Source organism: Anser brachyrhynchus (assembly GCF_964034855.1).
Source record: "Anser brachyrhynchus genome assembly, chromosome: Z".
NCBI classification, from domain to species: domain Eukaryota; kingdom Metazoa; phylum Chordata; class Aves; order Anseriformes; family Anatidae; genus Anser; species Anser brachyrhynchus.
The window spans coordinates 69,961,889-69,985,470 of record NC_137697.1 but is presented as its reverse complement, the minus strand read 5'-3'; the positions used below and the strand labels follow the sequence as shown (position 1 = coordinate 69,985,470).

The window sequence follows — 23,582 nt, the reverse complement described above, 5'->3', positions numbered from 1 at the left end:
ACCCAGAGCAGGCTGCCAGGCCCATAGCCTGATGGTTTTGAGGATCTCCAAGGAGGGACAGTCCAGAGGCTCTGGGCAACTTGTGCCAGTGCTCTGTCACCTGCACTGTAAAGAACACCTGGTGTTCAGAGGGAACCTCCTGTACTCCAGATTGGGTCACTTCTTGGGGGAGATGAGCATCAATACCTAGCTGAAGCAATGGTGGGATATTCCTTGTATTGTCAGAGAGGACATGTGTTGAAACAGAGCTGTGTGGAGTGAACCTATTCGTTTAAGGTGATCACTTTATTTTGTTGGTGATAAGAACCTTAATAAATCAATAGGCCTGCTTGGGAAATATGTATATATATATATATATATATATATAATATAATATAATATAATATAATATAATATAATATAATATAATATAATATTAATTACATTATATTAATTATATTATATTACAGTACAGTACATTACCTTACATTATATTACACTACATTATATAATCTTCAACAGATGGCTAGAATAAGGAGGAACATTTACTTTACAGGCTTCAACATAGAAAAGTACCAAACTGCTATGGCGAATACTCAGTTTAAGCAGGTGCTTTACATCCTCATGCTTTCAGTAAAGTCCTGAATGAGAACTTAATTCACCTACTGAATACCTAAAATCCTTGATGCTGATTTTTGTGGGATTTTTGTTGGCCTGTCCAGTCTTTTACCACATCTTTTCAGAACATGCCTGTATAAATTAGGAATGTGTGTACACACAGCCTTCAGTGACTGGGAGAAACCCAGACTGAATGTGACCAAGCCACCTGAAGGTGAAAAGTCCTGACAGCTAATTACCCGTACTGCAGTTCATGCAATCTTCAGAAGAAAAAAAATCACTTTTTCTGTCATGGTGCAAAATGAGAGGGTGGAAGTGTGTGGTCAGGCTGACTGAGAGCCAGTAAAATGGAAATGTGAGCAATATTCCAATTTAACTCCATGGAAGCCCACTAGTTAGTAAGTAGTTCAAGTATTTTAGTGCCTGCTGTGTTGATGCCTACAGGGAAAATACTCTAAGTGCTTTCCCTTTCTCACAAAGAAGATTCCATCTATGTTTTATTAGGCTGTCTTGTCACATCCATTATAAGGCATGACACAGCCAGTGAGAGAAAGTACAGTGGTGATTTTTGTCATGTATTTGAGCAGGAGGGCTTTTATAAAGGGTAGAAGACACACACGCATATATATGCCTATCAACAAACACATAGAAATGTAGGTCAGTTAATTGTGAAGATGTAGGTGCCTTATGCTGGCCTATGCTGCATCTGATGCACGTTTTTAATGCCTGCATACATCAGATCCAAGCATTATGTCAGTCTGCTCACCTTAGCACAAGCAGGAGAGAATTATCCTTATTGTGAGAATATTAGGCCATTAATGGGAACAGCTTTTATAACCACTTTATTCAGGTCCATGGCTGACCAGCTATTTTGGGAAATAGCAGAAAACAGACTTTTAAGTTTTTTTGCTCCCCAAAGTACACTGTTAATATTGCATGCCCAAAAAAAAAAAAAAAAGAGTAACCAAAAACAACAACAAGAGAGAGCCCTGAAGAATGCTGTGTTGTTTTTTTTTAGCCCCAGAGCCATGCAATATCCTGCTCCATGCAATATCCTGCTCCATGCAATATCCTGCTCTATTCAAAAACACAGAGGGGAGATAGGATAGGATTGGAGGAGCGATAGGAGAAATGTTCCACAGGCTATCAATTTTATATAAAGACCGATTTTTAAAGGTGCATGCATAAATTTTTATGCCTGCATGTGCTCAATGCAAATTGTCTTCTGCATGCACAGAACAGCAAGATGTCATTTTCAGATTAAGACAGTGTCCATTTGTGATATTTTAGTTATCCAAAAAGCCAGTTTTCCTTTTCCGAAACAACTTTAGCAGAATATTTTTGTTCAGCGGAAATATTCTTATGTCCCTCAGACAGCTCTGTGTGTGTGTGTGTGTATGTGTAGATCTGGATACACAATCAGCGTAAAAGAACATGCAGTGTGTTGCAGAACTTCTTGATGTATGCAGCATTTGGCTTCTTTGCCTCTCCAGGGTTCGTTAATCCAGCCTTCCCCTTACCAGTTCCCATGTCTCACTTTTCAATAGGAGTGGTCCAGGCAGCTATCTGACTCTATTTTGAGTGAACCTGGTTTAAAAAATGTTTTTTTTATCTTCTTTGCAAATGTTGTGCTTTCACTTAAAATCCCTGGTTTGAGATCCAATATAAACACAAATTATTTGTGCTTAAAGAGCATCTTCCTTTATGCCCCCTGAGAATGAGACACAAAGGTATGAAATCCCTAGAAAGTGGAGAATTCCCAGTAGGACACCCAGAAATGGAACAAAGAAATGACTTTTGGGACTGAAGGAATCCCCAGATGTCTTCCAGTCCAACCTTGCAGCTGCTGAAATATTTAAATAACAAAAACATGCTTTCTATAAGTAAAAGTTGAAAACTGTTGTTCCAGTAAATGCTGTGGCTGGTGTGGTTTTGGCGTGGCCTGCCTGTGTTTGGTATTTCTGTCTTGGCTAGAAAATTTAACATGAGAAAACACCTGTGGGAAGGGGAACCTGATCCAGGCTAGGGAAGGGTGAGGAGCAATGCTCCCCGCCGGGCACAGAAAACTTGGGCAAGGCAACTGGTTGGTGCTCCGTAACAGGAAGGGGTGGAAGATGAGGAGAGCAAATAGTTCCTCTCCTAAAAGATCTGGGACAGCCTGCTGCTGAGCACAGGTTGATGAAAACGTTTGTGGAGGTGACCTTGAGAACCACCAGTTGCTGGCACACTATGTGGCCAGCCTGGCCACTGGGAGCCTTACAGGCCATCAGCTCCTGTGCAGTGATGCTCTGAATCCCAAACAAACCAAGCAGCCTACACACCCCATTTTCACCTCAGATCAGCCCTGTGCAACCCAACCAAAACACGTCCTCCCCACAAGCCTGGGGAGAGCCTCAGCACCTGCCCCGAGGGGACTTCTCCACCTGTAGCCCACCTCCCTCCATGGGTGATGCCCCTCCAACCTCGTGTGGCTTTACCATCACGTGGCGGTCCCCATCCCTGCCCCGGGGTCTGGCACGAGAAAGAGCATCTGTGTCCCTTTAACTTCCCTCTGAGCTGTGATGCCTGTGTTCTCCCCTCCTCTGGGACTGTGCACGCTGTTGCTGCTCCGGCTGCCGTCAGCCAGTGAGGAGAATTTCTCCTGCCGGTGAGCGACTGGCTGGACCGGAGCTGGCACCCTCCCAGCGGGCAGAGAGCAGGTGAAATGGGACTAGTGGCATCTGCACAGATGTGTGTGGCTGCCTGCATGCTCCTGTGAATCCGCCACCCTTAAATCCTCCATTTCTCTGACGACCTCTCTCTCTCTCTCTCTCTGAAATTATTTTTCCAAGGAAAAAAGGAAAAGGCAGACAGAAATAGAAGGCAAGAGACAACAGCTTGAGGACCAGATACTTCAGCTGCAGCATTTCAAGGTAAGGGACCGACGCCAGAAAGGATGGATTGACTAAATCTGCCCATTATTAGACATGCAGATCACACGCCTGAAAGCTGGGGAGAGCCCACCCCGACATGAAGCAGCTCTCGCTGCCAGAGCCTGTCTCCTGCAGCGCTCATACCCTGCCTGCTCGTCGCTCCCTGTGCTTGCTTCGTGCACAGGACCGTGCTGCAGGGATGGGGTCGGGAGGGTGTGGGCACTGTGCTGCTAATGTGGAGCAGTGTTGTTTATTATACATAACGATAAGACTCCGGTCGCCGTGGGTTGGGCACGCACTGCATGGCTTCGGTGAGCACTTTTCTGCCTGCAAAGCTGCGCTAAATTGTGCTGGTGCCTGTCGTTAGGTTTTGTGCGTGTGTGTGCTTTGCAGGGGGGGGGGTGTCGTTGTGCACGCCTGTGTGTGTGCAGAGCATTAATTGTAGTATGAAGTTGTTAGGCATACGTGCCAGAATAAAATGGGCAGGATGCACACGCATGGAGGATGCTGATGCGTATGTGTGTGCCTACACAGAGAGGAACCTCTTTAACAGGGTGCTGAGCAGCCCCCACTCCTGCTGGACTCCATGACAGCTGCAGAGAGCACCAACTGAGAGGCATCCTGGTTATTTCTATCATTTACCCTTCCTGCCAGTAGCAGTTTGTCTTTACATTTTGTGCAGCAAAGAGGAGAACAGAAATGTACGTGTGATCTTTTTTTAACTGGTGCGTTTGTGGGTCGAATCTTATGAGATTATTGGTTCGTTAGGGGAGCCTGAGGAATCCAGTAATTAAAATATCTCAGAAAGATGATCAGGACTGGACAGCTTTTCCTTGCAGCGAGCTGGGCTGTGATTTAAAATATATATATTTATATATTTATATATATAGGTTGCTTGTGCCATAATATGTGTGCAGTACACCTGCTTGGGGAGGTGCCATGCCAAACGCCTCCTTTGCCCATGCCTGCACTGGACGATCAGGCTTCCAGTTACTGCCACAGGCAGGATCCTTCTCCTGCCTCTCCAAAACCCTGCAATCATGTTCCATAATCTATACATAATTTTCTGGCAAACACGATGCATTTAAGCTGAGGTAATTGATTGCTGCCCAAGTAAATGCTCCTGCAGGTTCACCGTGAATCTACAGATGTCACATGTTGTCTCTGGTGCCATCAGTCAATAACACAGTAGCATTTCTCTGGGGCAACAGGAGTTGCCCTCTCATTCAGGCTGCCACGGACCACAGGCAAGGGAGGATTTCTTCTGACGACCACAGGCTGATGCAGCAGGGCAGTACAATGCCTTTCCAGTGCCTCCAAGATGCTTGCTTTCTTTTTGCTGCAAAGCTGGGTGCTTCCTTTATCACATTAACTGTTTCCAAGCTAATTGAATTATGCTTTTTCATGAAATTCTTTAAGCAGAACCCTTTGGGAAGCCAGTTCTGTCAATTGCTCTGTTTCATCAGATTTTTTGTGATATAGCTGCTGCTAAACTGTATTTTATCATCCTCCTCAGGGAAAAGCCAACCCTACGCAGTGGTGCAGCGGGGTCAGGCCCTGGGCTGGTGTAAGCTGGAGCTGGCTCCAGCCCTGCTATGCTGGTTATTGCCAGCTGAGGCTCAGGGTCGCTGCACAGATTTCTTGAGTGGCACACATAAAATTAACTATTTTCCTTTATTAGTTAGCTCACAGCCTGGAACAACAATAATCACACAGGAAGCAAAGGGTAGATCAGGGCACCAACATCTGAAATGGCATCTTCCTCAGCTAAAAGCATGGCCAGACTTAAGGACTGTAATCCTGGGTGTAAGGATGAGCATCAGGGCATAACAGGAGCTCCTCCACCCTTCCATTCAGTGTCATCACTTATCACCAGAGGAAAAGCCCAAAATAAGTGCATACATATTTCTTCAGAATAGCTAGATAAAGCGTGGTTTGTTTCCTGAATTGTGTGGATTGCAACTAATTCAGTGCAACACATAAATCCAGGTCAAAAAGACCAGGCTTGCCTAGGATGCCCTTGCATTTACTTAAAATGCTGTGAAGTTGTTAATGTCAGTGTAAAGCATAAGGACTTTGCATCAGCGTTCATTAAAATCAGCTGTGGAGAAGCCTTTGAAACTAATATCTGGGTTAATCCTGTGTCTGTAGTATCTGGGTTGATCCTGCAAGTGTAACAGCTTGAGTTCACCCAAAGACATTTGTGTCAGAATTCAATGGATTTAGTTCATTTTTCTGTGCTGCTAGGGCTATTTTCTCTTAAAATGCACTGTGTAAAATAGTATGTTTGGTTACCTAATGAAGGTTCTAAAAACTACAGGGGTTCTGCTAATTTCAGACACATAGGGAAACTATCTAATAGAAATAGTTTATTACAAATGTTTATGTTGGATTACCTATGGTGTTCAAATTGCTGATGCCAACTAGTCCCCTGGCAAGATAGATGACTTACTCTTCTACCGGTTCATTTGTTTTCCCTTTGTTGCATACCTAGCTGAAAACAAGTGATCTGTGGCTGCCCTCTTGTCTTAGGCAGAACAGCCCAGCCAGCACTACCTTGAACATGGATGAGGCATTCGACAACATATTTTCCAAAGACTCTTTAGAATTAGGCCAATGGAGGACAAAAGCATGACTTGAGTATTAATTTTTTGTCCATGAGGACAAAAACATGATTCAAGTATTAATTATTTGTATGAGCTTCTTGTTTAATAACATGTGAAGCCTGGACTAGGAGAGAGCCTGGTGCAGTGTAGACTCCAAAGACTGAATTCCCTCTTTGATGACACTGAAAGCCATTTATCCTCTTGTCTGAATTTCTAGTAAGTAGGGATTTTGGTAGGCACAGAGTATGCAAATGGTGGTGCTGGGCCTTCTGGGTGCTCCTTTGAATACAGGAGGTGTATTTGTCTAGTTTACAATCAAATACCTTGTTGAAAAAGCTCTTCGTGATGGCAAAAGCATAAAGGTAATTTGAAGCCCTGGTTTTTTTGAGACAGAAAAAGTGCCAATTTGCTCTAATAAGAGGATATTTACAAAATCCCTCCTTTCCTCTCATCTACTTTAATCTTTGATACTAAAATAATCCTCTCTCATGTGACACAGGGTGTGTTTCGTTTTGTTTTTAACAGTAGGTAGACTTTAAACTTCATGCTTCAGCAGCTCATTGGCCTTGCCCTTACAAACATACCTTGCCAGGTCCATGGGAACTGGAGGTGCTTCCAGCTTCTTGCACTGCTGTTCGTAATCAGAAATGTGGGCAAAATTCCCCACATGAAAACACAGTATCTATCAACATGATGCGTTCTCTTCAGGAAGAGAACAGTTGATCTTGGTTGAATGGTTACACTGGAGATAGGATTTGTGAGCAAAAACTGCTTGCAAGAGCTTGTTCAGCTAGGCAGAACTGAAGAGGGCCACTTCTAATGGCGGTGTTCACTATTTCAAATAAATACCAGGGTAGAACTGGCTTCCTCTGTAGTTAATTGAACACAATTTCTGTAATCATTTACTGTAGCTCTGTTTGGTGGTGGCTGGTAATAAAATAAACAGCACAAAACCTCCTAATTGAATGAAAAAAAATACTTATCTGCTGCTACTTTACTATTACAATAAATCCATTTGCTGCAATTATTTTATTTCTGGAGTGTTTTAAATGTGAGGGACCTTTTTCTGTTAACAGCTATTTCTTAAAGACTGCAGTTCGTGAACACTTAATCTATAACATAATTATACCTTTACTTTGAAGTAAAAGAAAGCCTTTTTATGTTATAGATATTATGCTAAGATATGGTGTTAGCTGAAACTATCTTATCTAAAAATACATTTTAATTTGATTCTTCCACAATTGCATTGTTATCCTCATTTTATTCTAGCCCCAAAATAAATGCTGTCAGAGAATATAAATAGATGTATCTAACCATATATAGGGAGATATATATATACACACACACAAATGCAACAGTGTGGAAAAACAAAGATAACTTTTGCAAATGAAGGAATCTTGTTGTTCCTTTATGATTAATCCCTTAATGAATTTCAAGTGAATTAACCCTTAGAATGAATAGTAGCTCAGCCAAATACACACACACACAGACAAAATAGATATTTGATGATGCAATGGACAGTCTCTGTTCTCTACAGGGACAGTGCAATAGCCCCCAGATCCTCTTCTTATTAATAGTCAAGCACTCTTTATGGTATGTGGTGTCTGCTGTGGTAGCCCCAGGCTGTTCCTCTATTTTAACATGCTGGAGCCCCCTGCATCTCTGTGAGGCTGGAAGTTCCTGCCATCTCCATTTTCCATTCATGATTCTGGAGCATGGAGAGACTGAGAGCTAATTCAGAGAGAAATTTTCACTTGCAGAGCATTGGGGACCCTTGTTCAGCCCCTTCTGTGCATCAGCATCTTTGGACTGGCTACATCCTACATCCCTGGAGAGCTCACCTCCCACCAGGCTTCAAGCTGAGAAGCAAGAGGCTGTGCCTCTCTGCTAGTCTCTTTTATCACGCAGAAAAGAAATCCAGATTCATTAGGCAAAAATGGGAATGGGAATAGGACTGTGTAGTCTAAGGAGCTGGGGCTCTTGCTATTTCTGAATTGCTCATAGGGTATGAAGCTGCAAGGTGTCCTTACAGGGAAATAGTGTTTGGAAAGGAGGGATTTCAAAAATCCCTATGTGTTTTCTTTCAAGTAGTCAGAAAGCAAAAATTTTTATCCCCAAATAAAATCTTTAAGCCATAATGCAATATTTTCTCCAGATCAACTACAAAAGTTGACTACCTCAAAGGGGTGAAAACTTTAGTCCTTTAGCTCACTTTTCTTATCTGCTTACATGCCATTGCCACATAGCTGAAAATATGGTAATTTTGCTGCTTTAAGGTCTCTAATAACACATCATTTAAGAAAAATGAATGGTAGTTTGAGGTGAAGTTCAAAGTGGAGAGGAGTTATTCTGGGATGACCACATAACTGTCCCCCTAAAGGCAGAATTTCCTTGAAACCCACTGAACTGGCACTCAGTTTTCCACCAGGAACAGTGCCCTCAGAGCAGGTCATGGCCACGCCAGCAGTTTTTGTTTCAGCCAGACTGTGTCAAAGTAGCTAGAGGATGTTTACATCTTGCTTCAGTTCCAGCTCTTCCTAATGGACTGATACGTGCTCAAGAATGAATTCACATGACCCAAATTCGGCTTTTCGAAACAATGAACATAAGATCCCTTAAACCAGAAAAGAAAGGAAACCCTGAAAAATAGCTTTTCTTTTTGTCTCTTGACTGATGTGTGTATGTGGGAAGGAGTGATAAACTGGAGCTGAGGACAGACTGAATGCAGAGAGGAAACTATTCTTTCAGAATATAATAGTAAAAGCAACTGGGGTTGTGTAGTAATGATGATAACTTGCAAAGACTATTTGGAAGAAGATGGTTGCCAATTTTCAAAACCTCAGATTATGAACTATTGCAAAAGAAATTCATTTGATTTTGGTTTTATTTGTTTGGATGTTTGTTGTTTATATTATATTATTATCTCTCAAATCTCTGCTTTGATTCTTTTGAAAGCATGGAATGAGTACTCACAGGGAAAGCCAAAGAATACCTAAGTTTCTGGCTCCAGGAGGTAACAGCATGACCTAACTGTTTTCATGCATGTGTTTGTAAAAGAGGCTCCTATTTAATTTCCATGCAACCACACCAGGTTGAGTGTCCAGATACTTTGGCTAGCTTAAAGCTATTTCTTACTCCAGCTCCAAAACTCTCTGGGAAAAAGAGAAAATCTCACAGAGTTGTACAGTAATTCATGTGTGAGAGGACCCCACAAGTCTCCTCGTGCCCTCACCAGCAGGAGCAGGTTGATCCCATCCCATTGCATTTGGACTCTGGCCCAGGATGGAGATCCCGTGGCCTACCTGGGCAACCTGTTTCCAGGCCAGGACACCATTCTGGGGACCACGTATGCCCGCGTTGTGGCATCCTATCAGCAAGCTGTGTCCCTGTGCTGTGCCAGCATGTACCCACAGGGACAGTCCAGTCCCCTCATCCTTCCTCTCTCCCCCGCAGCAGCCGCTGGCAGATGCTCGCTGTTGGTTCTCCTTATGGCGCTTAATCCCTCCACAAGTGAAATGATGAATAATTGCACAGAGGTATCACTCTCACAATGTCTTGAAGAGCTCTGAAACCTGATGTAGACTTCCCAAAAATAATGGAAAATAACCCCCAGCTGTTCAGCTTAGCTACTGTGGTTGTTTTCACCTGTTACTTCAAGCACAACTTCCTGGTAGCCCAGACATATGAAAAATATATGTAGAAAACAACCTCTGTTTGAGTTATCCTTCACCTTATTGTTGTTTTTATCTCACTGTCATCTCAACTCTTTAATGAATATTAAAAACTCTTCCTTGTATCCATCCATACCTATGATCCCTTTCATTGAGACTAATCCATGCAGACCAGAGCTCTGTGGCTAACCACTGATCTCAGCAGAAGAGACACAAGTTTTTCTCCTTCTCCTATACAGTCTTGACAATGTCTCTTGCTGTGTTGGGTTTCCTTTCAGCTGAAGGAGCTTGGATTTTATTTCTTCTTCTTCATCTTTGTATGGAAACAACTGTCTGCATGGTTTACACTGTTAAATAAAATATGGGACCTGAGCAATTTAAAAGCAAAGCACACAAAATATTTACACTGGTGATCTTGCTAATGGATGGGAAGCTTACACTGGGGAGGTAAAACAATTGGCTTTTTTTCTTCCCAAAGTGTTCCTAATTGGACATCTATCTGTACAGCTGCAATTTCTGCTCCTGAGAGTTTTTAAACAGACAGAGCATGTGATGTCCGTGAAGGAGCTCCAGCGAGCAGCGCACCCATCCCTCGGGCAGCCAACTGCTGATGCGCCTTCCCAGTGCATCTGCAAGCCAGGAACACTGATCAAGATCCCCTTGCCCTCCCTGGGACACAAGCTGGGCTCCACCCCATCCCATCCCATCCCATCCCATCCCAACCCATCCCACATAAGCACAAACAACACAGGCCACACTGTGTTTTTTTCACCCACTCCTGCCACTACATCTCACTGCTCACAGCACTCCTACCTGCAGTGGTGTTGTGCTGAGCATGTGCTTTGAGAAAGGGAAAGGAATAAATACTCGGGGGGGGGGGCTGGAGGGCTGTCAGATGTGCCAGCTCTGGCAAACAAACAAGGGGTGAAGAATATCCCCGCAGTGTCTTTCAGCTGCAGTGATTCCAGGTCGTGCTTATGATACCTGTGGTGATCACGGTTTTTGTTTTATTCCCCCACCACCCTGCCCGCTCCTGCTGCTCCATGTGTGACTTTTCTGCAGATCACTGTGCCTCCTTCCGAGGCATAAGCAGGGGCTGAGCCATGGACCCCACAGCAGCATGGCACTTCCCATGTGCATGTTGACTGACCACTGGAAAACATCTGCGACTGTTGGTCTGAACGTGTGCTTCTCAAAAACATATTTAAAACATCACTTCCTTGAAATATTTCTAAGAATTATTTTTTGTTTAATAAAATCTTGACACTCTTGACAATATGCTTAATGGACATGCTCTTTAGTCTTGCACTAGCTAAGCTCCACCAGATAACACATGTTTTTTCATGGAATTATACCTACCCTAGCTATGACATTGTGGCTGAGGTCAAGACTACAAGCAAGCTGACAAGTTTTTCAGCATGACTTCATTCCCTAATATGAGCAGTGCTTGTATCTTATCTGTGTATCATGCAGACATGCTCTGTAGGCTATAACAAGTATCTCAGATGAGGGAAAAGGCAACAGAAAGTTTAGCTGCTAAGCATAATGCTGTCTCCCAGATCATCACAGAGAGCTGGAAATTGCTGCCTGCTCTGTTCCACGGCCACTCATGCTGTGCAAGGACACATCCAGCTCACAGCAAAGCAGCATGCCAAGGACCACACTTTATCTCTGTGTCAAAATGAAGCTACCAGAAAGTGAAAAACTCAGGAATACATCACTCAGGAACACATTTTGATAAGCTGCTTTTTTTTTTGCTTTTTTTTTTTTTCAAGATGGATCCGCCCGTCACATTAGCTTATGCCCACAGCCCTTCTCTGAATTTCCATATTTAATTATGGATGGTTAAGGGCATCTGACTCACAATATGACCGTGCAAACAACTTTTTGTTCCATTTTTCAGAAAGCAAGGGATGTCCTGCTGGCAGAGGAGAGGCTGCCTTAATGCAAGTCCCAGAAGCTGCTCTGCCCATGCTGGCAACTGCAATGTGACTGGCAGGTTGGATCCAGCCCTCAGGGGTGGCTGCACAGTGTCCTGACGAGTAATGTTTGGGGCAAATAACTCATTATCACGTTGGCAGATAAAGGAGGGCGTTTGTTACCATGTCTTTCACAAAGGCACACATAGATTTGAGAATATGATGCATCCATATTTTGTCCAGGGTAGAAATACTGTATGCATCTGAGGGAAAAAAAATCTCTTCATTCCCAGCACTAGATTGTTAATGCCCAGTGATCTCCAAGCCCCAAAACCCAAAGATTTTTGGCAAAACTTCAATTTGACAAATATTTCAGTAATATTGCCTTTGATGTAGCACTACTGATTTCAGCACAAGTACTCCGGTGATCATTATTGCCCATTTTCCACAGCACAGAAGTGCATCAGTACCCTGAATCATCTACATCCAAGAGTGTTTCTCAAAATCAGACACATTTTACTTGAGTAGGCTGTCTTTGGTCAACTTTTCACCTTTGTTTCTTCTTGAGATTATCATCTTCCTTGAAAATCCACTGAGCAGCCCGACAAGCACTCCACTTTAGCGAGCACTGCTCTTAAGAGTAAGAGTACACTGCTCCTGTAACCAATTGTAAATATTCAAGCAAAGAAAAAAACAAAAATCTCAAAATGTAGCAGTACTTCAAGAACTGGATTTATGTTATCATAAAGAGTCAAATAGCAAGCCTGGTAAATTCCTCTGGGCCTCAGGTTAAGACATGGCCTTTGTGTGGCACCAGAAATGTGTTTTCTTCATGATCTATGTTTATGGAAGGAGACCCAAAATCAGTAAGACTGATGGGTTGAATATATCACCAGCAGGGACAACCCAGAGGTGGTAGTTATGGTCTCTTAGAGGACATAACAGCATATGAAAGTGATGCTAAAAAGATTTACCAATTATAATAAAATGTCCCCCAATATTTAAACATCTGATGCAACATTAAAGCAAAATGCAGCATTGAAAGTAAGATTTCTTTTTCAATACAGCAATTCTGCTACGTGTATTCAAGGGGTTATGCCTTACTTCCTTGCCAGTGCGTAATGTAAACAACTTAAAGCCCTTGGGTTTTACTGTCCTGAAGTATGAAACTGGAATTAATATCACGAAAGGGAGCTGTGCACCACATTTACGGCTGTCACTGTGTCTACTGCATTCAAGCATTTGGCACGACTTCTTCCTGTCCTGTCCAACATCTGTTCGCTTATTTCTGTCCTCACCATGATCTGTTCACAGAATCGTGACCTGTTTATTTGTTAGTTTGTTTGTTTGTCTGTTTTCCTTTTAGCAGGGTGAAGAAAAGTTACTACGCTGTCCTACAGTTAAGCAAAATAAGCACAGAGCTGACAGGTATCTCTGCAATCTCATTTGTGTGCAGAGAAGCCAAATCACCTGAGAGCCACGGTGACCTAGTGCATTGTGAGCCCAGTGCCCTTTCCACTTCAGTAACAGAGAGACTTTTTAACGACATGATCTAATTTCTGCTGAAGGATTTAGCCTGAAGAAATTGTTCTCTCCCAGTAAATGCAGGAATAGTTACATCAAACTGTACATAGTGTAGCTGCTTGCTGCACCGGTGAAATGTTGCCTTCTAATAGTACAGAATATTCACATTTTGGTATTGGAATAAGCTGAAAAAAATGTTTTTATTTTTACAATAATATAGCTGCTCACTCTTGCAGTCCTCTGTTATTTCTGCATTTTCTAGTCATACAGCACAACATTGATGCATAGAGAAGCTCCAAGATGCAATAGAAAGTTAAGGCTCTTTTCATGTTTTGAAGGATGAGGAATGCTGAAATACTAGCATGGGATTAATTTAATTACAGACTGCTGAGTAAAGCAAATGCATAAGATTTTTAACCTGGAGCAAGTCATATAGCAAGCTGATCTGGAGCTCCATCCCCATGACAGCATTTTCCATTAAGGAGATTTGAGGAACTCCTCTACTTCCTGGGGTAAGATTTGGCAAGACTTTTTCAAGGAGCATAACACAAATTTTATAGCTGTGGAGGACAGCTGGCAGTGAGCTTTCATTTCCAAGCCACATTTGGCTCTGTCCTGCCTCTGGCTGGCCTGTCTTGATGCTGGGCTGGCTGCTTCACAGGGCTGCCTCGTGCCCAGGAGCTGAAGCGAAGCATCCAGCACAGCTCTACCACCACCTCCCTCTTCCACCCTGCATACCCTTGGTCTCTTCACCTCTGCCAATGCCTTCCCTAGAGGTTTGTGATGAAAATTCCTTGGGAAAGGTTAGCTCGAAGCAGGTGATAGATTATTCCACTCCTATCTACTGCCCCAGCACTGTGCCAGGAGTCTTGTAGGGGAGAAAAGGTCCCACAGCCAGCAGGATGGTTGTGCATGGTCCCCTGACACGTGCCTGTTTCCCTGCCTATTGTGTTTGCAATGGGTGTATAAATACATGTAACCTCACCAGCTTGGCGAATAGATGCTCTGAATTTCAATAAGTGCTTCTCACAAATGTTTCCGTTTTTCAGAGTCTTCTTGTCTGGATTCCTCGGCATAGTATTTAATGATTGCCTTCATTTTCATCTCGAAAAGGAGAGCCACAAACATCAAAGCTACCACTTTTCCTGTTTTAGATAAAATATGCTGACATTTCACCCAAGAGGGAGGATTTTTAGTAGATCATAACATTCTTGTTTCTAAATAAGTCTTTAAAAAATCCCATTGATGCTTTCCAATTTAAAATTCATGCTATTAATAGGCCAAAAAAGAGGCTTCTGGGAAAAAGAAATCACATGATTTTGTAGCTCAAATATTTCACATAATCAAAGGCCAAAACAAAATCTGTAAAAAATATCTTACTTGGTGTACAGTGGTTGTACTGAAGGGACTGGCCTCTCATTGTCTGAACATCATCAAAGAGATTCTCTAAGAGCACATTGAAAAAAGCCTGGATTTTATCTGTCCTCCTGCAGCAAACGAGGAGTGGCTGCTAACCTAATATCTTCAGAGCTGTCCAAGTAGCACTTTGCCAAGGCCCTTTCTGGGACTTCTGGAGACATATCTGAAACAGGTTTAAAACGGAGAAGGCTGCCTTCATTTTTAGAGTTTGATCTTTAGAAAATACTTTTTTTTTTTCCTTTTTTTTTTTTCCAACAAAGCATCATTCAGGATTTCAGCTCTGAGCCCGCAGTTGAGTGTAATGTATGCAGCAGCACAGTTCTGCATGCAGCTGGCTGCATTTCATTTTAAAGAAAAGACAGAAAATTTTTGAAGAACCACCAGCCTTCATAGTCCTGTGAACTGGCTTTTGCCCAGCGGGTACCCCGTGAGCTGTAATGCTGAGACCTCCTAAATGCCAAAGTCAGGCACAGGTTGTTAGATGTTTAGCACCCAGGAGATGTGAAGTCAGGACGTGTAAATCCCTCTTCAACTGGCTTTCGTTGTTTATCTGTGTGTGTGACCACCTGGAGGTCCTCTACTGAGGGGACATTTCAGTGGTGCTAGTAGGCCTGGCTGATCTGATAAAGTTCCTCCTAAGCAGTAATCAGCTGGATTCAACAGAAAAGCAAAGGTCACACCAAGAAATCTTACTACCAGCCCACAAAAGGCAGCAGGAAACACTAGTAGGTGACAGTGGCAGCAAAAGGGCTAGTGAACTGCAGAAGCTGTGGCTGGAGATAGCCATCCTTAATGATTTGTGAGCACCTTAGGGGTAGCCACAAGCAAAACTCAGTTCAGATGTCCTGAGCTGGATGAAACACAGCACATCTCTAGCATCCCCAGGTGCCACAGTTGAACATGACTGCATGGTACACAAGCACAACACCCCTTCCATCATGCAGAAGTCTTCATGCATGCAGAAACCACTTAAAACCCACCCAACCATCCTCTGGTACACTGTGTATTTAAAGTCAGTAAAAGCTGGAGTCATTTATCAAGTCTAATTCACTTGTGTGTTTTGCATTGCTCTGTGTCTGCTGCCTTATTAAAATCTATTTGCCTGATGTCAAATAGGCCACAGAGTGACAAGAATAGCTTGTGCACAGATACTATGCCTATATATATGCTGAAAAACTAACAAGTAGGCCCTGTCTCTCATGTCAAAAAGCTTTCTATTTTGGGATGGGTTTGAAGGCTGCTTGTGGTGGTGAGTGTTTCTTCTTTGTACGTAGTTTGCACAAATCGGATTCTGTTCCAGCTATGAGCACCTCGTTGAGGAGGCTGATAGTGCACGTTTGGGCAGCCCCTGAAATGCTATTTCTCCGAACTGATGATTTCCTTATTAGGCTCCTCTTTGCTGGAAGGATGCATGGCTCACAGCTGGCTCCCTGAGCCAGCATTTCCAATCAGTTTGGGAATTCAAAATCAAGGCTCCCCTCTCCAGCAAGGGCTAGGGTCTGGCTTTGTCAGTCCCCCTGACTGACCAATTTTTCCACCACTATGCTCCATTATTGCCAAGGGACTAAGCCCAGCGTGGCTTTGGGCTGCTGATCATCTCCCTTTCAGCGGGTGTGCTCCAGGAGGCCATGTCCTGTCAGCATCTCTCAGGGAGGATTCGGCCAAGACACGCAGGCTAATGAGCTGCTGAAAGGATTGCTTGCAACCAGTGCATCTCCACGGGTGAGCAGCCCGGGGTGAGTTGCAGCTGGACTAGACAGTGGCCTGGTATGGTTGTCGACATGTTTTTGGTGTTGAAAACAAAACTTCCCAGAAATTTTTCCTGGTTATAAGTCATTGCTCTTTGCTGTAACAGTGTTGCACCCTTGTATACCTGTGGTTTCTGGAAGATTTTTGTTTGTTTGTTTTAATTGGCATCTGGGCTAAGAGATAATGTGCAAGCTTGTTCGAATGTACAGATATATGTTTGTGTGTGTCTGTATGCATGCTGGTAAATATATAGAGACACTTCCACTGTATACATCAGAAAGAACATATCTGATTAATTTAATAGTAGAGTGATTTTATCTTTCATTAAGTGCATTACATTTAGAGCACGCTGCTTTTGAAGCTCTAAGAAGGTTATGAGTTTATTCCTTCCAGTACATGCCTTATCATTTGCAAGAGATCCAGACTTTTGTTCAAAGACTTTACTCCTTGCTCAACTGTCTCATTTGGGTGGTTTGAACTCTTGTTTTTATTAAAAACTAAAAATAACTTCAGGTTTAGGCACTGATTGTAAATATAGTCTATCCTGTAAAACTGATACTTCTAAATTTGGATAAACATCTAACAGATTGTCCAAAACTCACTGTCCGAAGCAGTAATCAGTAATTCAATGGGAGCAATCTAAAATTCAGATATACCTGTAGCTCCTTCTCAGTCTTAAGAGAGTTTTGTTCTCTCTGTTGCTAAAGCTATTTCCTTTTCTTCACAGTCAAAAGCTCTTCGGGAAAAATGGCTGCTGCAGGGAATTCCTGCTGGCTCTGCAGAAGAGGAAGAAGCCAGAAGGAGGCAGTCAGAAGAGGATGAGCTGAAGGTGAAAAAGCTGGAAGAAAATATACACAGGTAGGGACAGTTTCCCTTTGCTTTGCATAAGAATAGGCACTCCAAATAAAGCCAGAAACCTTCCCAACCCTTGGCACCATCCCCTTCTCTAGTAGCAGCTAATAGCAGATGCCTAGGGGAGTGTGTAAGGGACAGGCAGACAGACCCCAAATTTTACATGCCCCACATGACTTCCATGATTTGCAAGGTAGAGTCTTAGTGGTATCTTTGTGTTGAACAGACTTGGACAGATTTTTCGCATCAGGGAGCTAAAAAGGGGGATGAGTTCCCCTTTCAGATGCACTTGTATGATTCAATCAACACTTGTGGGATTCTCCATTGCTTTACACCTCCTACAGCCAAAAAGAGTTCAAAGAGCTGTGGCACTTTTTTGCACTCACTTTTCTCTGGTGCAAATGACTTTTCAAAATGCAACAGCAGATGCCAACAGCAGATCAAATATCTACAGCTTTCAGAAGCAAGGTTTGGGCATTAGAATCACTTCCTTTTATCAGTTTCCCATGGCACACTAAGTCGATGTTTGTACTCTTTTGTGTTGTTTTTTCCTTTGTTTTGTTCCAAGCAATGTACTCCAAAACTCTTAAGAAAAATGGTTTTATCCCTCACAAAACAAATTTGAGAGCTGCTCCTTCTGCCAATTAGGCTATACGATTTTAGTTTTTTTCAGCTAGCAGAAAATTAGCAGAAAGTTGGTCAAATCTGGTGCCACATCTTCTATAAACGTGCAAGCCGAAACAGCAAATGAGAAAAGAAAGCAAATAGGACCGGTAGTCCAAGACTAGCCTAGCATTTGGTAAATTTTATTTGCTTATGTCAATTTTTTTCTTGTTGTTGTTTGTTTGTTTGGGGGGGGGGGTCAGGTTGGAATCTCTTGTAGAAATCACTGAGAAGGTTTCTTTGGGGACATATGCAAGCAGACCCACCCTGAGCTTGGATGACACTAAACAGCTCCTATGCGGAAGTAATAGATCTGCATGAATGTGAGGATTGCCTCATTATACTGGTCTCTGTCCTGTTATTACTATTCATTAAATCTAATATGAATATTTGTATTGTTCATCTGTGGTAGCATAAGGCAAGATAGATTTAATTTCATACACTACCTGATGTTTTGCTCCATAAATTAATGCAGTATCTAGAAAGAACACATGGATTAATATTCAGAAATAAGTATTGTAATACATATTTCATCCAGTGTTGAATGTCTCAAGGTGCTAAGTGCTGTGACCTCATCCAGCAAAACACTTCAGCATGTGCTCAGTTCCAGCTATGAGAGTACCACCACTGAAGGCAAAGAGACCTGTGTGCTTATGAGCTTTGCTTAATTAAAAGCATAGGATGAAAGTCTGTGTAAAACCTTTTTCCCTGTGTTTTTGTTTTTCTTTTTTTTCTTTTATTTTATTTTTCTTTAATTGCAACCATGAGAAAAAGTATTAAGTATTTGGAAATAAAGGAGCTCTCTTCAGCTGTGGCCACAAATGGCAGGTCAGCTGATTGCCACTGAATTGAAAAGTCATTTGCTTGACAGCCTTGCTGGCATGCTGAACTTCCCTGTCATCTTTCTGAAGGAACTCCAAAGATAGCAAAAAGTATTTTGATTTTGATGAGGCAATACCACACCTGGACTTTAGAGATAAAAAATAGAGTTTGAGGTCATTAGTTCAATTTCAGTTGGCATCTGTGACAACATGACCCTTACAAACAGAGCCCACCAAGATAGTCTGGGAAGGTAAAAGGCAATAGGAGGAGTAAGAGGAAGAGAGAAGATGTCAAGTCCATTATCTGGAGGGGTGAAGCAGAATGAACTCATCCTGAAAACATTTGTTTTCCTCCTGCACACCATTTTCCCTCTCTGTTCCTGGAAGGGCGATGAAGGAGAGGATTACAGGGAGATGGTTCTTATGTTCACATTGCAGAGGCACGGTGGTCCTTTGGAAGTGCATATTAAACAAAATCATGGGTCCACAGTGAAACAGTCCAAACCCTCTCAGTGAGGCCAACAGAGGACAGACTGAGCTGGTTACCCTGGAGGATAGGAAACTACCGTACGACCAGCCATAAAGTTAAGGCAGCCAAGGCACTGTATGACCAATGTGCCAGGGATCGTGAACATTTATTAAAGTCACACTGCATCATCTGAGCAAGCACAGAGGTTGTCTTTGAAAAAGCCTTGTGGCACACGTGCTGGCTTCTCCCTTCTGGAAAATAAGCAGTTTTTGCACTTACTGTGAGAGCAAGGTGAAGTTTTCTTGACAAAGCCAGCATCCATCCTCTGCTGGCAGCCAGCACCCATACTCTGCTTTAACATGAGGGAGTATGCAGTTATGCCTTTCCTTTTGCAACAGAACATCCCATCCTAATATCAGGGAACACCATTTCTTCTGTTTGCACTGAGTGCTCACGAAGCTCCCTTTCTCATACCTCTAAGTTTGCTCCATGAACACCCATGGCAGAAAAGAAATATCAGCCTGTATTTGCAGGCCAGTCATAAACAGTAGGTCTGGCAAGCTGAGTGAACTGCAAGAGTTAGAGCGGAAGGCTGAAGGAGACAGTGGCTGAGACCAGACTAACATTCGTAAATGAGGATGTGGGCTCCTGTGGGACTGTTGTCCAGAAGTACCAAACATCTCTTCCTTTGGGCAACAGTAGAGCTAGGTATGGATTTTTATACGGACTTGAAAGCCTTGAACACAGTAGAGATGCTTCAGTCCAGTATTGCTTTTTCTAATTCGTTTTTAAGTGGCTTGCCCACTAAAACAAGATCTTTTGCAAGATGTACACATGATTGCAATGTTTAGTCTTAAGCTAGTGTAACCAGTTCTCCTCCATGTGGGAGATGTTTAATTTCAATGGGGGCAGCAAAAAATGCATGAATGTACAGACCACTGTTTATATATTAGATTTCCATGTTATCATGATATAACAAAGCATATACTTCAGTTTGTAGTCTACAAGGATATGCACATATGAGTAAACCTACATGAGTAAGTATAATGACTTAATGAGCTCCCTCATCTGCAAAAGTGTTTGGAAGAAGAATGCCTACACTAGTCAGGATTTCTGGCACTTCATGCCAAGTGACTGAAAAAAATACCAGCATCATAAAAAGAGAAATAAAGCAGAACAGACCACAGTAAAGAATGCAAAACAAATAATGAAATGATATCACACAATTATGCTGATAATTCCCAACAAAAGTACACAGAAGTACAAGATGAACATACAAGTTCAAATAAAAGGGAGTGAAAGATTAAGACAAAATGCAGTATTTGGATCCATCTAGTAGTGGATTACACTGACAATGATCATTTCATAATTGGGATTAGTTTAATACCTTTAGAGATTTTGAAGCATATAAACATCTTTACATCTAAAGTGGAAATAGAAGAGTAAGCAGATCTGAAGCAAGTTTTAGTCCTAGACCCCTTGCATTCATGTTTGTCCGGCTTGAGTCCTCAGAATAAAACTTATGCTGCCCTATCTGAAAATGCTGGCATTCTGTCTTTATAAAATAAAAATAATAATAATAAAATAAATAAATAAATAAAAGTAGGGACATAAAAACTGGACTCTTATAACACTGATTGAGTCCTAAATGGGCTTAAAATCTACCAGTAGAGGTAAGGATGAAAAGGCATTTCTGCTTGAAACCTGGCTTTAAGATTGGTGGTACCATTGTATAGAAGGCAGAACAGAGCCAGACATGGACTTACAAGATTTCTTGCATTAAGTCATGGGGAAGCTTTAAAACTAATTTAGTTTTCCATGTTCTCATAAAGATTCTGGGTCAGTATTAGAGGAAAGTGACCTTCCCTGTGCTTCTTTCCCATTGTTGCACTGTGAGAAAGTGATCTCCTGCTTTCTGCAGTTGCCTTAGATGTTGATTAAATGTTAGCAAAGGAGTCACAAATGAATGAAAACACTTTCCTTCCCTTGAACGCACTCGCTGAATCAGAGACATAAAACCTGTTGTTTGGGATAACATTGACACCGATGCCCAGTGAACCTTCACAGACACATTGCCGATGGCTTGTTGTAGGTGAAATAAGCACTGGAATGTGTTGCATGCCTCCCATGGTTATTTTTACCACATGACAGTCTGTTATTTTTCAGCAGTGAATGGAAAGTTGGCATTCGACATCTGGGTATTAGCAGGCAGCATTCATAGAGCACAGCAGCCCACCCACAGCCTGCTGTTCCCTCACAGTATTTGAAAGGCTCCCAAAACTATTTTGTTTTACTAGATTACATTGTCGTACGTGCCGGTGGCCTGTGTTTACTACAAAAGGTGAAGAGTTTTCATTGCTCTGAAGTTTTCAGATAGCATGTCAACACAAAATACTCTGTGGCAACATATCTCCTCACTCAAAGACAGACGCCAGCATGAGGTGCCACGAGTGGATCCATTGAGCTCCTGGAGAAAAGAAAATCACAGGGCTAAATCCTCAGTAAACTGGCATATCCCTTTAGAAATCACTGGTGCAAGTGTTTCCAAAGGCCGACGGGGTGCCTGTCAGCTCCATGGAAGGACAGACTGCTCCCAGCACAGCAGCCTGCTGGACACGTGAAGCAGGAAGACAGCATAGACCAGTAGGTGTTAAGAGGATCCTCAGACTGCTCACATATGAGAAACCTGTGGTGTTTTGGCATTGGGGCAGCTCTTAAGGTTGAAGCAGAGCAGGCCAAGATGTGTGTGTGTCCTGCCCTGTACTCAGAGTCACTCAGCTGTCAGCATGTACAGCTCCCAGCATTTGCAAGAAACCTTTGGGGTGCTGGAGTGTTTCACCCATGCCCATACTGGTGGTGAGCTGTGGTTGTTCCTCCTCCAGGAGAAGACTTTGCTTCAGTGGTGCTGTGTGGAGGAAAAGCCCTGGCATTAATGACAGTAGGGGCAGATCTGTGTTTTGGACCATTAGTGCCAAGATTTTCCTTGGGAAAAATGTGCGTTTGTTGTTTGCTGGTGCCTTGCTGGTGTGGGGTGGTGGTGCGTACGTGCAGAAACTGCCTCCTGCCCAGCAGCTCATGTCCCAGTGCTGCCCTGCTGCTTGCTTCCATGCTTAGAAAAGTTTGGGAAGTATTTCAAAGATATCTTGAACTGAAGGATGCCTGTGGGAGGGACAGTGGGAGAAGTAGAGCCTCCAGCCAAGAAAAACACTTAACCTGATGGACCAACACAGAGGCCCCCTGTCAGCTCACACATGGGAGATGAGCACTGCAGGAGGAAGAGAGATGACAGTCATCTATCGACCAAAAGGTGTTTTGACTGCACAAGTCTCTCTGTTATTTTACTGTGTTTGGCTTGTTTCTGATTACCTGCTACTAGACAGAAGTCCAAATCAAGGTAGATGCAGATCCAAATGGAACTGAAGCTTCTCCAAAGCTGGCAGGATTATTGTCTCGTTATATTAGTGTGCTGGAATCTTTCCAGGTAAATACTCAAGTCTGGGTATTCCCCAAGAGGCTGGGCTAGGTCGTGAGAAGAAAATGCTCACCAAGATGATCTGAGATGCAGAAAAGAATATTTTATTAATGCGCTAACTTATTAACAGACTATGAGTGCATCACAGATCTGTGGTGTTAGCTGGGGTCTACTCTAAAGTCTCTTCTTATTGCAGTGTCCAGCACATACAGGCACAGGGCTCGGCTGAGCTTATCACAGCTTCTGCACCTTCACCAATTTCTCTCCTGGTGTCCACTTTTTCATTTCTTTCTGATGTCAGGGTTTTATTTCTTGCTTCTTTTCCCCAGGATAAAAGCTAAGCATGTCTCAGGCTGGGAACTCTGACTATAATTCTGTCTTTCTTGCAACTGCCACTAATAGTCTTTGCATGACAGAGAGAGCATGTGTCAGACAGATGTGAGTGAACACCTTCAAAAGAGGGATCGACTGATGTCAGAACCAGCTGCTCAGACCTCCCCTGGAGCACAAGGTGCAAACCAGGACATGAGGTGCCATTGCCATAATGCTCCTGTTATAAAGTTCTCATCGATTTCCCTGCAGTCAGCCTCCAGAGAGATGTGAAGAGTTGCCATGAACGGGTGCTAGTGCAGACAGCCACATGTCATCCAAGTGCATGGCCCACAAAAGCATGAATGTTTTGCAACTTCCACACTGATAGCAGCTGGAGAAAAAGATCAGGTGTAGAGGGGACATTGTTTACTCAGCATTTTGGGGTTTTACCTAAAGTGCCAGATGCAGCTTGTAGACAGACTCTCGTCTGCCTCTGCATACTGCCTGTTTGAACAGTTGTGCTGGAGTGCTCTCCAAGAGCGAAATAACAAAAATGTCTCATCTTCCCACAACAATCTCTACAGATTCTGCTCTCC

The 23,582-nt window shown here is 42.8% G+C and overlaps 1 protein-coding gene across 9 annotated transcripts in view; it reads left to right on the top strand.

Moving 5' to 3' along the window:
* PALM2AKAP2 (PALM2 and AKAP2 fusion) overlaps positions 1-23,582 on the top strand; it is a 257,742-nt gene that overhangs the window by 41,828 nt on the left and 192,332 nt on the right. For all 9 annotated transcript variants that reach the window (XM_080573326.1, XM_080573327.1, XM_080573329.1 and 6 more), the window contains exons 2-3: positions 3,429-3,509; positions 17,125-17,255. In XM_080573326.1, the coding sequence (XP_080429452.1) occupies positions 3,429-3,509; positions 17,125-17,255 (212 nt within the window). The remainder of the gene's footprint in view (positions 1-3,428; positions 3,510-17,124; positions 17,256-23,582) is intronic.